Raw genomic sequence first — 17,383 nt, 5'->3', positions numbered from 1 at the left:
TCTTAGTCTGTGTTTGCTAAGTGAGTAAAAGGCCCTATTGGAGCAGAAGCTTCTGATATAATTAGTGCTGGATTATCAAAACCACATTTATTGTTCTGGAGCCATCTCCTTGTCTTTTTTTAAAGCTAGGTGGAGTACAAGTGAACCTTCCCAAGGAGTTGCTGACCTGTGAAGGTGTTGGCTCTATGACTAACACTCTGCAAACAGACTGATTAATTCAGGAGAACCTCCACTGGCCAAGCCTTGCTTTGCTTTGTTTGCTGCTGTATAAAGCCCAGGTAGCAGAGAGCATTGCCTTTCTGTAGGACAGCCCTAAAAGGGATGGAAAATGGTGTGCTCCTCTGAGTTTCTGGGGATTATTCAAAGGAGTATCCAGTGCTGTTGTCATGGAAGAATGCTGACAGGAACCCGTTCAGCTCATTCCCTTTGTGCACCAAGCAGATCAAGCCATTATACTTTGCCACAGTACAATAGTGTCATTCTTTATCCTGACTTTTGCATAAACTCATGGTGGAACAGAAGTTTCAGCCATTTCATTCTCAAATATGAAGTTCTAAAAGGCTCAAGCAGTTTTGAAAATATCAGTAGGTGCTGGTGGTCTTGCCACCTGCATCTCTTTGAAAATCCAGCCTTTTGCATCCAGTCCCACTCATATTTCATCTTCCAAGAAACTCTCAGGACAGACTCAGATCTTCCTCTTGGCTTGGTTTAGTTGTGTGCATGCCTTCAGTATGTGTCACCAAGCTGTCCCAGAGGTTTAAGGATGGGGGCATTAAGCAGGGTGGCACAATGTGCAGGGATTTTGTCTTTGTAGGTTTTGTGGGAAGTAGCCCAGCAGTGCAGGTAAGGGCTGCTGTTATATCTGCTTTACTTCTCAGTGTTTGCTTTTCCTCATGCCACTGTGAAATGTGTCCCCGTGTTTCCTGTTAATTAGGATATCAGATCATCTCTGGTCAGCAGGGGAGTTGTTTTTTAACTGTTTCGTTTGCTTTAAACAAAGGGGGAAAAGGCAGAGAAAATCTGTTTCAATAAAACAGATGTGTGCTGAAACCTTTTGTTGAAAAAGTACTTTAAAAGAGTCAAGTGTGCAGCAATCCTTCCTCAGTGCTGTACAGTCACTGTTTCCCAGAGCACGTCCCTAACTGGCTCTTAATCAGTCTCAGTATCAATCTCAGGATCAATGCTGGAACAGGGTGAAAGGGATCTGCCAAGTCTCCTGGGCTTTCACTTAAGCTTTGAGGTCTTAGTGGCTTATCTGCCTTTGAAAAATGGATTTTAAACACCAAGTTAATTAGGTTCTTGAAAACTTTGCTCTGAATTGACAAAAGAAGTCAGAAAACCCATCCAGGCTCCCTGTGACATGTGCTGCTTTATCACAGTGAGTCAAGGGACAGTGTGGTGACTCCAAGCTAATGCCATCTTTTGTGACTTGGCTGTGACTAAATTCACATTGATGATGTCATGAATCCCATATTAATCCATTGTGCTAAATTGTTCATTGTGGAGCTGGAAATCAGCTAAAGGGTGCTTGGGCACTGGAGGAATTCTGAATGTAGCACAAAAAAGCTGCTGTTATCTGCCTTGTAACATCAGTTTGTAAATCTGCTCTGAAAGTCTGACCAGTTCAATGTCTGGTGGCTCTTAAGGTGTCTTCAGACATCCCAGGTGCTCTGTCTGCATCTGGAGCAAGGGACAAATCTCCTACAAGTGCTGCCAAATCTTTGAGTGCAGTGAAACTATCTTACATATACCTAAAGGTGATCTGGACTGGCACTAGACAGCTGTATTTTGGTGTCCTAGAGCAGGTGGCATAAACCAGGTGAGATTAAGGTACTCCTGTGACCCAGGTTTGTTCACTGTGTATTCCTGGTGCTGCTCTGGATCCTCAGCACATCCTGGCAAAGTCTGAGGAAGTGCTCTCAAGTCCAGGATCTACTGAAGTCACAGCCAGAGGATGAGCTGAAAACCAGAATTGATAAAGAGGACATATTTCAGCTAAACCACAAGTGCTAGAGCACAGGAAAATGTGTAGGGTGGTTTAATAATTCTTTTTTATTTGCTGTACAAATGTGGGCTCTTAATATTCCCTTTACTTTGCCATGGTGCTAAATGCTTCCAGCCTGTTTGATTTATACTGACCCTTCCCTCAAGGAACCACTTTTGTATCTGAGGCTCAGAAGTTCTGTTCAGATGGGAAATTTTATTAAAGCATCCTGGCATGTGAGAACAGAATTCCATAATGACAGAAGAACCCCAGTCTTCTGTTGCCAGGGAGGCTGTGAGTTAGTCCTTAATTTCTTGTTGCAATCTCTTGTTTTGCTGTCCTGTCTGAGGAGGATTTAGGGATGACAGACACGGGACAGTGAAACTGCTGATCTGTTACAAAAGCAGGAGCTGGAATGAAAAAGCTTTAACATCCCTCATGAGAGGACAAACTTGTCTGCAGGCAACAGTTTGCCTTTCTGAAATGTATGACTGGAACATTGCAGAGTGCTATGAATAGCTTTCTTTTATTTCTTGTTAGTTATCCTGCCCTTGCAATTCAAATAAGGTATCTATTGTTTAAAAACATCACACCAAAGCTGCATCTGTTTCCATGCTTTATATTTACATGACTGAAATGCTTTGATGGCTTGGTGATCAGTGCTTAAATTACATCCATGGGCTCTGTGCAGGAGGTCAGTACCTGCTGGAGCTATGGAACAGTGAATTACTGACATGGAATTTTGAATATGTTGAAGGAGAAAATGTGTTTTTATTGTTGTTTGCTTAAGAGATGACAGGATTAAAATTGAGGAATAAGTACTAAATGGAACATTCCCTGTTAACTCCACTGTGGAACAGCAAAAGGCCATGGCATTAACCTTTGGGATATTAATATGTTGATGGAGGGAAGGATTAAGAAAAGGGCAGGTTGTGGGACACAAATGGGACAAAGGCCAGAGGCAAATAATTTTGTATTGACTCCAATTCTAAAAAATAGATTCAAGGCAGAAATTAGAACCTTTTCAAAGGTGTTTATGTGGTCAAGTGTTGTCACTTCCCAAGTGAGATTATTCCTCTGCTCTGGGACTGGGGAAGCAGGTGTTTGAACTGTTAGTATAATTAAGGGTCAAGCAAAAGAAATGCAGTTTCAAGGCTGGTGCTTTACTGCAGTGATATGTGCTACTTCAGAGCACATGGAATGCAAAGGCAGATAAATGTATTGAATCTTCATTCCATAATGTCACATGTGTCCCCCTGTGACTGGTAAAATGTTTGCCTCCTGCTTCCCCTTACCCTGCCACCACTGTAATTACATTGGCTGTGCTGCCTGGATGTTATTTCTGAACAACAATCCTGTGAGTTTCACCTTGGAGGATTGGGAAATGTTTTTCTCCATTCCATAGTCCATTTTCTCCTGATTATGAATGTCCCTATGGAAGGTGCTGAGAGCTCAGATCAGAAATAGATCACAGTGTGGAAAAACTGAGGAGTAATCCTGATGCTTCTGCAAGAAACATTGTAGTTGTGTTGAAAATTGGATTAAAATGTCAAAAGATCATTTCAAGGGGTCAACTTTTATCTCATTAAAGTGATACTTTGGCTTTTGACATCAGTGGGAGGACAGGGAGTGCTCCCTGGCACCAAGTGGTGCATGGAAAGCTGCACAGCAGGGCAGGAGCCCTGCTCCTCATCCTGATTTAGTGTGACCTTGGGTGAGGTGTTTCATTTCTCTCTGCTTCCCTGCCCTGTAACCTAAACTTAATTATGTGTTTTAGAGGATTTGAGTTAAATAGCTGTTAATTTTAAAGCACTTGGAAGATTTTAAGCTGTATCTATTGTTAGAGTTTAATGCCTCACAACTGAAAAGTAATGCTGAAAATGGAGAAGTTCTTACTGGGCACCCAGGTGAGAAACACAGTGATGAGATGACCTCCACAGACCTTCAGGGCTGCTCAAAACCAGCAGCACTGGCCAGGCAGTGAAGTTCTGTGTGATTCCAGCCACTGGAAGCAGCAGCATAAATCAGGGCTGTGCTGGATGCAGCAGCCTGGAGTGTCTGTCTGGAGTCTCCCATCCCTCACTGGGGCCAGTTAATCAGGTCACAGGGGGACCTGCACAGCCCTCAGTGCAGCTCCTGCCTGTGGAGCCTCAGGCTGTGGCTTGGCACTCAGTGGCAACCACTACACTGCTCAACTCCAAGGTCATTCAGAGGGGGGTTGCCCATAAAATAGACTTGAAAGTAGTTTATACTTGATTTGGTGTTTTGTGATCAACATATGCACCTAGAACTATTATTTTTCCTGGCTTCTTGTGGCTTTTTAGTACAATGTGGTGCTTGTGGAGAGTGGAATGAGGAAAATATGTCAGTCTTCCTACATTGTGCAAAAATCAAGTTGGTTAATGGTTATTGATGGATAGCAAGTGCTTTGTGATTTATGACAGAACAAGTCAGCAGAGCGTGGAGTCTTGCAAAACACATGAGGCACATTGAGTAAGCTCAAAGCCTGCAATGGTTGGCAAACTGGTGGAGTACAGGTAATCCCAGTTAAATATCATTAATTGTTATCCTTATGTATGTGTCTTCCATTGCTCAGGATCATGTTGCAGCTGTCACCTGGTGATGATTGGAAACATGCTGGCATCACTACAAGTTCAGCATATCTCCTAGGAAAAGGTGGTTTCCTTAGTGCCAAGCAATTTGTACTAATGTGTAATTGCCTAATTATTTCTCCTAATTTACAGAATACCACCCAGTGTTTATAGAATACTGCTTAGTCATGTACTGACCAGTTGGCAACCATGTTGTTGAACTGGTTTGGGCATTAAAGAAGTTTTTCAGAGCACTTGCTTTGTCATAAAATTTTGTGTGAAGGGTAAAAAACCCTCTCAAGATTGAATAAAAGCCCAGGACATACAGAAGGCTTTAAATCACCCTTTACACTTTCAGATTCAAGATCAGATTCAAGAACATCTCTGATCATTTGTGATGTAGATTTTACTTAAAACTGTAGTATGGTTGCAGCTTGTGTGATGCTGGACACTCATCGTGTTCAGTGGCCAGGATGCATTCAGGTGCTTTCCCCTGGGATTCACCTGTGCCTGTCTCTGAGCAGGGAGAAGATGTCCTGAGTTGGGATTTCTCTGGAAGTCACATCACAGTTCTTTCAGTTTTTCTGCTGTCCTTCATGTCTGGTGTTGGCTGCAGGACACCACAAGCTTTGCTCATGTGCTGAGCTGACTCTGAGCAGCTTTTACAGTGCCAGATGCTGGCAGTTGTGTTGGGAATGGGATGGTCCATAATGGGGCCTCTGGCTCTGACAAGGAGAATTCCCATCTCAGCTTTCCTGGTGCTTTCCACTGGAGATCCCGGAGCTGTGCTGTCCCCTCCAGCTGTAGGTGACTGAATGAAGCTGTGTGGGCCTGGCTGTCCCTGTATCTCTTCCCAAAAACACTGGAGCCTTTGTCTCTGGCCTCACCGTGCCCCTGCCATGACAGAGGCTCTCTGTGCTCTCCTGCCAGCGCTCAGCCGGGTTCAGGGGGCTTTTCTTCAGCTGCTCTTTGTCTCGGGGTGTTTATTGTGCTGCTGCAGAGTGTGTGTGTTTGGGGGGGAGGAGGAGGGGCTCCTGTTTGTGTGGGCTTTATAAACCCAGTGCATTCTTCAAAAGAGATGCTGAGCAAACGGGGTGGTGTTAACATTAACCCTTCCGTGCCCTGCACTGCTGTGGGAGGGTGATGAGGTTGCTGTGTAAGGAAGGGAGTCTGCTCCCTTTTGCTCTTAATGCTCTTGGATTTTCTGTGAATGCTGCACATGTGTGTCAGCAAAGAGCCCCCTGAATGTGGGGAGATGGAATTCGTTCTAGGATTTCCCCCCAGAGTCCTTCTGGAAGTTGTTTTTATTGCAAACACAGGCTCACTAGCCCTTTCTGTTTGCATAACTCACTCTTGCATCCTGTTTATGTGGCTACATTGGACAACATCTCTTCATTGTGCCCTATCCCCACACTTCATGGTGCTGTGCTTTAGGGCTTTTCCTTTTGAATAAAGTCCTGAATTTTCAGGAGGAGTTTCTTAAATTTATGTTGTCTCTTGCAGTGGCATATCAAACCTTCCATTTGAACCAGTGTCTTTTCTTTAACCAGCTTGTTACAGCTTCCATGGTTCAAATGCCTCTTATTGTTGCTTTAGTGCCTGGGGTCCTGTATTTCAAGAGAGCTTTGAAAAATGAAAATCAACAACTCATAAACTTCATTTCTCTTGCAATCACATAATGCTTTGCATTGTTGGTTGGTGGGGAAAAAACCCAACCAACAACAGAACAGACCATCACCAACTCTCTAACCTCCTTTTGCTCTTCTTCCATAAGAGGATGGGAATTTAGAACATGGAAAATCTCTCACCCATCTCTGCAAGAAGTTGCAGCAACACAATTGTCTTAGTGTTGGAAGTGCCAGAAGAGTTTTATATTTCACTGAATCTGTGCTCAGCATAAATGCTTCAATACTTCTCTTGTGATGATCTGCTTAGAGTATAATGCAAATCGTTTTGTGTATGATAAAAATACATTTTTTTCAAAGGCAGTATCTTAAGTTACTGAACATTTCCCCAGAAATGATTAGGATTGGATCCAGCATTTTACAAAGTAGTGTGAAGAACTTCCACTTTCAAATAATTAATGTCCTTATATCTTATATCAATATGATTAATAGGGGGTTGTAGCTCATGTATTGCAGCATTTACATATTGTATTATTACACTGGGAAAAAGTTTACCAGGCTTTGCAGGGGATGGGAAAGGAAGAAATACAGAATAATGCAAGCCTTTGAAACATGAATCCACAAAGTTAGTCATGACTAAACCTATTCAAACACTCAGGTGTTTTTTTCCAGGACTGCTCTAGGCTCCAGCATTGTTATTGTGAAACTTGTTTTGTTCATGCACTAACTCAAATTTGCTTCATCCCTTGTTCCTCAAGGAACAGTTTCGGCTGCGAAGCGCACGGGGATCCCGGCACCCCGGGAATTGTCCTCATCCGTGTCCAGGGAGAGAGCTGTGCTGCGTGGTCAGGCCAACACCAGGAAAGCACAGCCCAGCCCCACCTCTTCTGGTGCACCAACTCCTACCAAACACGTGCGCCCCACCAGCAAGTCCAAGCAAGAGAATGAAAGCGGTGACAAGGCTGTTCTGGAATCTCAGGTTAAAGAACTCCTGGCGGAAGCAAAGACAAAAGATTCGGAAATTACCAAACTTCGTTGCGAGTTGAAGAAATGCAAAGAGAAAGGGTCGCTCAGCCTTGAAGGAATGGGTGCCTCCAACCAAAATTTAGAAGCAGTGTCACCTGTTGACATAGATCCGTTAATAAGGACCCTTCAGGAGAAAAACAGGACTTTCCAAAAAGAGCTTGCTAGCCTGGGAGAAGAAAACCGTGCTTTGAAAGAGAAGCTGCTTTACCTGGAGAACTCCCCTCTCTCAGACACAACCACAAGCAGCGGAGGTGACAGCAGCCTCCCCACCCCAACTACCCAGGAGTCGAGTTTTGGGAGCCCATCCAGGCAGGCGCCGAGGGGCGAAGCGGAGCAGCAGCGGCAGCGCGCGAGCGGGGCCGCGCTGCGCAACTCCGGCTCCTCCAGCAGCGATGTCACCAAAGCCTCCCTGTCCCCCGACGCCTCCGACTTCGAGCACATCGCCGATGTGCCTTCCAGGCCAGCCTCTGCCAGCAGCAACCACTTCAAAGGCTCCAAGTGCTCCACTGCAGGGAGCTCTCCAAACAATATTAGCGACCTCTCCGTTGCGTCTCTTACAGAGAGAATACAGAAGATGGAGGAGAATCAGCACAGCACAGCAGAAGAGCTGCAGGCCACTCTGCAGGAGCTGTCGGATCAGCAGCAAATGGTGCAGGAGCTGACAACAGAAAATGAGAAGCTGGTGGAAGAGAAAGCTCTCCTGGAAACTTCCTTCCGTCAGCACAGAGATAGAGCTGAGCAGCTGAGCCAGGAAAATGAGAAGCTCATGACTCTCCTCCAAGAGAGATCCAAGAATGAAGCTCAAGAGGGGAAGGTTCTCGAGCTGGAACAGAAATGTGCAGAAGTTTTAGAAAAAGCACAGTTTGAAAGAGAGAAATTGCTCAACATTCAGCAGCAGTTAACCAGCAGCTTGCGAAGCTTAGAAAGGGAGCATCAGGATGCCCAGCAGGTGATAAAAAGCCTGAGAGAAGAAAATGAGAAGCTGCTTAAACTTCTAGAAGTGGAACAGCAGAGCAACAGCACAGTGGCAAAAAGTCTGGAGGACTGTAAAATTGCTTTGGAAGGTCTGAAAATCGAGAATGGCTCTCTCAAAACTCAGCTGGAGAATGAGAAACAAAAGGCTGCAGAAATCAATGTGATGGGCTGCACCTCTGACAACTCTGAGGTGCAGGAGATGCTCAAAGTAGCCCATGCAGAAAAGGCTCAGTTAGAAGCCTCTTGCACTGAGCTGAAACAAGAGCTGCTGAAGGCAAACAGTGAATTGAAGCACATTCAGGGGCTGCTGTCTAAGGTAAAACAGTAACAGCTCTAAAATAAAGTGATTTTTTCTGTCCTTTCATAAATAGGTTGGTCTTTACATTGTTACTGATCCACCAATTGTACATTTCCAGGATTTAAATTACATGATCAGCTCTGAATAGAAGCTGGGATTATATGATATTGTCTCAGTTTCTCCTGCTATACCCATATTTTCTCAGAAATAACTATTAGCATATCTGTATTTATAAATTCATAACTATTTTGTCCTAACGCCTTCTGTAGAATTTACTCTTTTAGTAAAGAGAATTGTGTCTAGCAGAATTGGAGCAAAGAGCAGATAAATTAAAAATTACTTTGATATGATGTGAACAAATAGTGTAAATCACTTGCTAATCAGATGAAGAGAAGGGCATAAATAGTTAGCTGTGAATATTAAATTCTGCAATGAATATTAAATTCTGAATAATGAATCATGATTAATTAGCAGTGAAGTATAGGTGTCATTGGTCCTGAGAAGACAAGGACATGAACTCCTACTCGGGGAAGCTGGTAGGGGCAGCAGCATGGCTGATGATGCAGAGTCAAGCTCCAGAGGACATAATTTTCATAGAACAAATATTTTTACAATAAAAAAGAAATGCTTTTGAGATAGATGTGTTTGAAATGTTTTGAGATAGGTGAAGTAACAGAAAAAAAAATATTTTAGAACAATTTACCTGATTTGTGAGTTCATAGCTTGCTCCAAGCAAGCTTAAGCAAGTTGCTGTCCCTGTTTTCTGTGTGATCCTGGCTGTTCAGAGGAGCTGCAGTGTGAGCCATCATTCAACAAGTGTTAATAAAGCACAAGCAGTGATTATATCCCAGTGCTGCAGAAGGAGTGAGAGTGTGCAGCCTTTCCTGTATGGGGAAGGGTGCATGAGCAGAATGATAAAATAGGCTGCAGAGGAAGAGAGCATTGCCAAAAAGCACCTCCATGGTTTGGGTGATTTAGAAAATCCAGATGTCCTTTCAGCTAAAATAGGTGACCACAGCAAATGCAGTTAGTAGAGGAAGCTCCCAAGTGCTTTCTGGAGCTGCAGTTCATGAAGAATAAATGAAAAACTGCTGAGTGCTCAGACTCTGTACCAAACTTTTTATTGCTTGGTTTGGAAACCACAGATTTCCCTCTTTTTACTCTTCCCTTCCCTCAAAATAAGCTGTTCTGAATCATTGGCTATTTGTGACACCCAAACAAGACCACAGGCTTCTGTAAGGCTGCCCTGCAGTGAGGCTGTGCCAGTGCTGCTCACTGAATTGGCAGCCTGCACCTTTTCCATGACTTGTTCATAGTCAGAGAGCTCCCCCCAAACCTGGAAGCATTGATCAGTGGCCTGAGCCAACAAACTGAAGTGCAGCAGATTCCCCCTTCAGTAATTCCAGATGTCCCATATCCAGAAATGCACTTATCTGCAGTAGCTGGCTCTGCTGTGTGTGTTTTCACAGTCCATTGAAAATGCACATGGTAAAAGCAGCAAATTGTTAATGTGGATGAACTGATCATCAGCCTGGCCCTAAGGCAGTGATATCACTTTCATAATGTGCTACAGAAACAGGAGTGGAGCTTTCTGGGAATGTAATTCCTCTCCCTTCATTAACTGCAGAGATTGCTTTGGAATTGTGGTCATCATAGAGAAAATTTCATTTCCTTTGCAGCATCTTGTATTGTCTTTATTGCCAGGAAAGAAAACTGACATTCATCACTCATCTCTGTTTCCTGACACTCTCATTTTCATTGAAACTGGGTGTACACAGTGCTTCAATCCACAAGGTGCCCAGTGAAGTCTCTAATGAGTGAGATCTAAGAAATAAGGACAAATTTGCAGTTTTTTTTCTCCCCTCCCAGGCTGAGAATGAGTGTGGTCAGCTGAAGGAGGTGTGTGACCGCCAGGCTGAGCAGCTGAGCAGAACCAGCCAGAAGCTGCAGGAGAAGACATCAGAGAATGAAGCAGATATCAAAAACCTGAAAGAGACCATTTTTGAGTTGGAAGACCAGGTGGAACAGCATCGTGCTATAAAACTGCACAATAACCAGCTCATCAGTGACCTAGAAAGTAGGTGGAGCTGGAAAAAGGATTTAAGTGAACTTATTTGGGGGCTCAGTTACGGCTGCAACAGGGAGGAGGAGGTCTGGCCTTTACAAATATTCCAGTTTTGGATATTGCCTTCTGTTCATGCATGGAAGTACTGTTTTAACAGAGAGTGCTATAGACAGAGTATTTGAGACAGTCTCCAAGCCTCATTCTCCAGTGAAGGAAGTACTGCCTGTTCCAGAAATTGGAATTATTGGACTTTTATTGAAGAGTTTTTAGGGCAGAGCACTGGGAAGAGCAGTAAAGTTGAGATTGCTGTGGATGGGGAGCTGCCACCTGGTGGAACCAGTGGCTGTTCCACACATCAGTGATCCCTTGGGATGTGTGTGCTGAGTAAGTGAATCCACGTGGGATTGTTCCAATTTCAGTCTGGTTTAATACCTGAAAATGATATATTTTGGAGATGTTTGAATACCAGATCTACTCTTAGTTCCATTCCTGGTCATTGACAGTGTCTTAATTCAGTTTATTTTAGTGGCATTACCAGAAACAAAACCAAATCAGCTGCTCTGCCCCCCCCATCCTCACTTTCACTGTTACCCTTATGTGTTTAATAATCTTCTTACATTTTATCATTCCTAGGTAAAGCAATGAAACTGGAAGAACAAAAACAAGATACAGAGAGGCAGCTGAAGGCCCTGACTAAGCAGATGAAGGTAAGGTTTAAACTTTAAACTAAGACAAAGCTAAGCTGAGCTTTTATTGCAATACTAGCATCGTGTTTTCCTAAAACAAGAGAAGAAATTCTTCCTGCACCCTTTAAAACTTCATTCTCTTCACTTTGGACTTCTTGGCAATACTGAGTAGAAAGCTTAGCATGAGTTTTTTTGACAATATTTTTGGTAGTATAAAGAGGCAAGTGTTCAGTTTTACCCAGCACCATCTTAAAATTGTGGGAAAATCCAGATTGCTTATGATCACTGCAATAGAGATGAATAACTCAGTGCTTAGCTTGATGCATTTTTACATCAATTTGGGGTTCTCATTGCTCTCTCCAGGAGGACACAGAGGAGTGGAGGCGTTTCCAGGCTGACCTGCAGACTGCAGTGGTTGTAGCCAATGACATTAAGTGTGAAGCTCAGCAGGAGCTCCGTGTGGTGAAGAGGAAGCTGCAGGAGGAGGAGGAGAAGAATGCCAGACTGCAGAAGGAGCTGGATGAAGTGAAGGGCAGCAACAGGTTGGTTGTTTTCCATTTCCCAGGGCCAAGACTTGGTCTGTGTGCCTGCTAACATGCATGCAAACAGTGCTTTGTCAGTAACTACTGCTGGCTTGGATGTGCATCTCATCTGTTTGTAACTCTTCTGGCAGAATTTGTTGTCTCTTATTCTAAGATGTTTCTGTTCTTTTTCTTTTTGGCAATCTAGTTCTGTCAACTAAGCCATGAAGGTTTTAATCAGCAAATATTAACTAGTAACAATTGCCAATATCCTCTGATAGCTTTGCTCTCAATATGGTGATGCCTTTATAACTCTGTGCAGCTGGATTAAACCATCTGTGAAAGGAGTGGTTGGGTACAGATATTCCAGAAGAGAACTTCTTAATCTGAGGGAAGTCAATGAAGAAAGACAAAGTAACACAAGCAGTCATCTGTTCATCAGAAATATGTGTCAAATTAATTATATTCCTCTAGATTTTGCCTTTCAATCTCTCTCCTGGTAAATTCATGGACATTGGCAGAATGACCACAGGAACAGGGTGAACCCTGTCATTTCTTTCAGCTGAAGTAACAGTCCAGCTCTACATTGCATTTATTTTCTCACTGTTTTCCATTCAGGAGTTTCCTCAGCAGCTGTGCAGTAGATGGGACTGAAAACATGGGGGAGCTTTTTTGTGGAGGTGTATGGATCAGAATGCCTGGATTGAACAAACAGAAAAACTTCTTTTCAGAAAATAAAGGAATGTTTTTAGGCTCCAGTTTCATTAGCAGAGTCCCAAGTGGATGCAAAGCAAAGCTGTTACAGACTATGTACTCAGACAAAATGATTACCAGACAGTACTTAAGGTTCTGGGCTCTGTTTCCATTCCTAATTTGTTCTTAATGAAATTTCACTTGTTGAAAGCACAGTTCCTATATGAGGGTGGGGAATCATATTCTCATAGCTTCCCCTCTGTATTATTTTGGCTTTTAAGATACATTTGATATTACTTCAAATGAATAGAAGATGATCTGTTAATTTGCAAACTGGAATATTTATATTCCATCTATAAGGAACATTATGAGCTCTTTGGTATAAGAGGCCTGAGTTGCAAATACTCCTTTTTAAATTGAAACCCCAGAATCCATAGAGCTGTAGTTCCAGGAGGAAATGTTCAGACATGTATTTAATGAAGTCAGTTTTGGCTTTTGTGTCTCCCTTTGTGTCACACACACATGGATGTGTCTGTCTCTGTGTCATGTTGATTCTCTGTGTAGCTTGCTGTGAGTATTGCCTTGGTCATGGAGCCAGATATGCTGCAGTGGGCAATATTGATTCTCTTTCAAAGGCAGGTAATGAAACCAAATTTTGCATCTGTCAGGATAATTCATTTGACTCTCAGAGTGTGCAGAGTGTCTGTACTGAGTGGTATGGGGAGCATAATGAAGCCTGGGGAAGTCCCTGTAAACAAACCAGTGATCAGCAGCTGAACACTGGAATTTTAAAGCTCAGCTGACCTATGAAATAAATTCCTGAAATCACCAAAGCTCCTGCTGAGAGCCAGTTCTACACTTCCAAATATTTTTGCATTCCTGAGGTTTCTGTCTCTCCCAGCACCTCAACTTCCTTCACCCAGGAAGTTCTGGGGGTATTCTCATTGTCACTTTGTCAGCTTTCACAAATGCCACTGCTCAGAATCAGCAGCAGATTCTGGTGCCTGTGGTGATTTTGATGTGTGCTCAGCACTGGTGGAAGCAGTTTGTAGCATGATACCTTAGCAGAGTCTATAAAGTATTCCTCATGTTTGCTAATGCTGAGCAGCTGCACGCTCAGCTGAATGTCTGACAGTCCCTAGTGAAAGTTTCCTGTCTGATTTTTAAACTCTTATTGGAAAATGTACCTTCCAAAGAGCTTGCTACTCAAAGGTTTTTGGCAAAATCTCAGCCATCTCTTGAGGGTCATTAGACTCCACCTCTCAAATTCATCTTGAAGCCAATTTATCTCCTACAACATCCTGCCATTTTAATGTTTGCCTGTGGCTGCCTGAGTTCCTGCCTCCAAGTTTGATTTCACCGTTACGTTCTTCTCATCAGACAAAAAGTCATTTTTGGTTTAGGAACAGCCAAAGAACTTGCAGAAAAAATCCTGATGAGGTCATCAGAGTTCAACTGAATGAAGGTAAGAGCCTCCCAAAGGCATCTTTAACACAGATTAAATGTCTAATTCTATGACTAAGAATGTTGGGGGGAGGTTGGTCATGAATGCATCAACCAAATGGAATAAGGGAGAAAGGAGTTAACTTGTCCCAAGTTAGTACTGGTAGAAACTACAAATTGATTAACCTGTGCTTGAGGCAGTCTTCTATGGTATTTTTACATCCTAATTAATGTTATTTCTCTGCAGTAAAATGCAGAAGTTTACAATCCACTGTTGTGTATCTGTCTCCTCATAGGTAGTGGAAATTGAAGTTAAATAGTCTCCATCCTTGGAGCTTTTCAAGACCAGACAGGATAAGATCCTAAGTAAAAGTTTCAAGGTCTTGCTTTGATTCTGCCTTCAAATTGTCAAAATTACTTTGGCACTAAAACATTTTGTGCCTTGAACTAAGAACATGGAGGGAAGACAGTTGGGCCAGGAGTAGTACTTAGGGAAATTAAATCTGTAATTAAATGAGCGACTTCTTAGAATAATAAAGAAAATTAACCAGATCTTCAAACGGAAGCCTAAACTGAACATTGTGATGCATCCCACTAATTTGCTTCTGTTTTTCCTCCTAAAGTCTCCAATGCCACAGCATGGCAGTGTCACATGCTTTTCTCCTGGAAATGAGCTTGTACTCTGTGTATTAAACCCTGCTGTCAGTCTGTATGTGCTGATGTGCTGCTCATTTGTGCCTGTGTTTGCAGCTGTTCTGTCTCACAGAGGTTTGAGAGTTCACTCTGCTCTCACAGCAAGCAAAGGAGGGTGGCAGAGCAGGGCTCTCAAAGCAGTGTTTGTTTGCTCCTCAGAGTTGTTTGGTGTGGGGGTTTGGGTTTGTCAGGGAGTTCTTGGTGGGTATTTTTACATTGGATGAGGTTATTCCATTCCCTTTAGTGAAAGGACCCTCAAACTCTGGTTGAGGTAGAGCAGCTCAGCTGCCTGGGTGGCTCCATGTACCCTTTTTGAATGAATAGTCTGAACAGTCAGAGGGGAAAGACAGGGGCACTACCACCCCTGTCCTACATTGATTCCCTGCTGTAAATAATTAATTTCTTCCTATCTGAGCAGCATAGATTTATTTTCTACTATTGTTGCTCATTGCATCTCAAAAGCAAATCAGTGAAGTGTTAAGGCACTCCTTTAACTACTAGCCACACCACTGGCATTTCCCTGACTCCCCTTAATTTAGAGATGATGGGATGATGTAAAATAGAGAGCTGTACCTCAGGGTGGGCATGGTGTGGCTTTCCACAACCTCCCCAACTGCTGTGTGTCTCTCCACAGGTGCCTGATCTCTGCCAGCTAACACAGCCCTGAAAGGAGGCACAGCCAGGCCTGTGAGACACTGCAGGACTTGCCTTCAACTCCCAGCTGAAAAAGGGAAGTTTCAATTCAAGAAAGCACCTCTGGTTTTTTTTTTATAACCCTGCAAAATTCAAGTGTATTGCAAAGTGTGAATGCTCAGGTCCACCTCTTCCCCATGGGCAAGAGCCTCTCTCTTTGTTTCAGAAGGCTTCTCTCTTCAGAAGACACCAGGAGGCAGAAGAAGTTCTGAATTACTCTAAAGCCACCTAAGCCATGAGAAGTAATCACAGAGATTTGGGGATCTGAAATAACTGAGAGCTTTCTTGTTTGGAGAGATGGGACTATTTTCCTTGAAACAGGCATTCAAACATGCCATCTTAACCTTAAGCAAAAATTAAACTGAGTGTGTATGTCTGATTTGTAATATTTAGTGGCATATACATAAATTCTCCATGTAGTATTATATTCTATGATCTATCTCTGTGTGTCTGAGTACATGTAAGAGATCAGCTGGTTTGTACAGACACACCTGGGGATAGGTCACTGAAATCCAGCAGCAGAACTGAGTGGAGACAGATTGACTCAGTGATTCTCAGCTGCTCTGCCGGCTCAGGCTCTCAGTCCTGCATGGACAAGGCTCTCGCCACTGGGTGGCACGGCCGAGCCGGCGCTGCTGGGCGGGGACAGCACGGAGTGTCCTGCTGTGACCCCCGGGGCAGGTTCCTGCCAGCTTTGTCCTCCTGCAAGAACTGCGGATGGAGAGAACGGAAGGAAAAGAACTGAGCATATCAAGCCTTTAGTGAACACCCTCTCAGAAAGGAGTTGTTCTCATGCCTTTAACTCAGGTGAAGTATTTGATGATCAGGGAGAACTTGAAGTTCAGCTCTGCAGCCAGAGACACCTGGAGAGAGCTTTCCATGGATGCTGAGGAAAAACTCAGAGGTCACCATCTCTACCAGGAGATTCTCACCATTTGTTCCAAGACTGGAATTCTGTGTTTTGACTGTGGGATTTCTGTCCTTTTCTTCTGGATGTGAAGACCTAGCAAGGGCCTGGTGTGGGAGCAGGCTGAGCTAGTGGAGAATTCCACAGGATGTCCTGGCTTTGGCATGGCCCCCACCTTTGTGCCGTGCTACTGGAGTGTTTGCCTATATGCACACTTGTGTTGCCTTTTCTGCTGTGCTGGCAGCTGATGAATGTTGGTTTTTATGTTTAAGAAATATACATTGAAGTGCCAAATAAATGTTTAAGTGTTTGGAATTGTCTGCTGCCTGCCCTTAGCTTCTCTTCTGTGCAGTGGTAGATGTGTGTCTCTTATTTGTGTGCCTTGGAGTTCAGGAGGAGTCACAATGACAGGAACTGTCAAAGATGAAATTGGGGAGTCTGAAAATGTGATCTTAGGCCTGCTGTGACAGTTATCAGAGCAGTTTAGAATTTTTACAAACATGAAAAGGCTGAGTTTGCCAAAAATCTGTACATTAAGCCCAGAAAGACTTGCACCTTGTTATCAGTCAGTTGTCCATGTATTTCAAACCTAGGAAACAGGGAGACTCACTCTTGCTGTTAGAGAAAAGCTCTCTGCATCTACTTCTCTCACCAGTGAATGAATGAAACTCAGCAGTGGTTTTGTGAAAGGGGCTGCACATTTTAATTCCTTTGTGGCTCCAGTGCTCTGCTTCCTCCTGGAGCTGCTCCACTTCAGCCAGCTGCATGTGCAGCATTTATCTGTGTGACCCATTCATTCTTGTTTCCAGGAAAGCATACAGCAAGTGGTGACATTTTGTTCAAATCCCTCATTTTTGTAGCAGAACTTGTCTAGTCTCTTGGATAACCTAAGATGTGCTAAGCTGAAGAAATGCTGTGCATAAGGAGGAGTCATTTTGGGTTTGAAGTTCTGGCTTATCATTAATCTTTCTAATTTGTGCTCTCTGCTGTCCTCCTGAATTAGCTACTGCAAGTTAAGCTCTTGCTGTTCTGCTTCTCTCTTAAGAAGCCCATCTGTGTACACATACTTGCATCCCCCTATCACTCAGATTTTTCTTTTTAAGGTTAAGTGCTCACCAGTTTTGTCTCTCCATTGCTTGTTGGCTGGCATGTGCTGTTTTAATTTAAGCAAGTGGCTCTCAGG

The 17,383-nt window shown here is 43.4% G+C and overlaps 1 protein-coding gene across 15 annotated transcripts in view; it reads left to right on the top strand.

Annotated features, from left to right (window-relative positions):
* Positions 1–17,383, top strand: part of SPECC1 (sperm antigen with calponin homology and coiled-coil domains 1) — an 85,734-nt gene that overhangs the window by 43,158 nt on the left and 25,193 nt on the right. For 7 of the 15 annotated variants that reach the window (XM_079325389.1, XM_079325392.1, XM_079325391.1 and 4 more), the window contains 5 exons: positions 6,959–8,517; positions 10,369–10,576; positions 11,198–11,271; positions 11,614–11,792; positions 15,235–16,498. In XM_079325389.1, the coding sequence (XP_079181515.1) occupies positions 6,959–8,517; positions 10,369–10,576; positions 11,198–11,271; positions 11,614–11,792; positions 15,235–15,256 (2,042 nt within the window). In that variant the 3' untranslated portion in view covers positions 15,257–16,498. Of the gene's footprint in view, positions 1–6,958; positions 8,518–10,368; positions 10,577–11,197; positions 11,272–11,613; positions 11,793–13,867; positions 13,930–15,234; positions 16,499–17,383 lie in introns of those variants that run through there. The other 8 variants (XM_079325396.1, XM_079325395.1, XM_079325397.1 and 5 more) reach the window with 3 other exon arrangements.

Source organism: Erithacus rubecula (assembly GCF_903797595.1).
Source record: "Erithacus rubecula genome assembly, chromosome: 22".
NCBI classification, from domain to species: Eukaryota; Metazoa; Chordata; class Aves; order Passeriformes; family Muscicapidae; genus Erithacus; species Erithacus rubecula.
The sequence above is the reverse complement of the archived record's forward strand: the minus strand, read 5'-3'. Positions and strand labels throughout refer to the sequence as shown.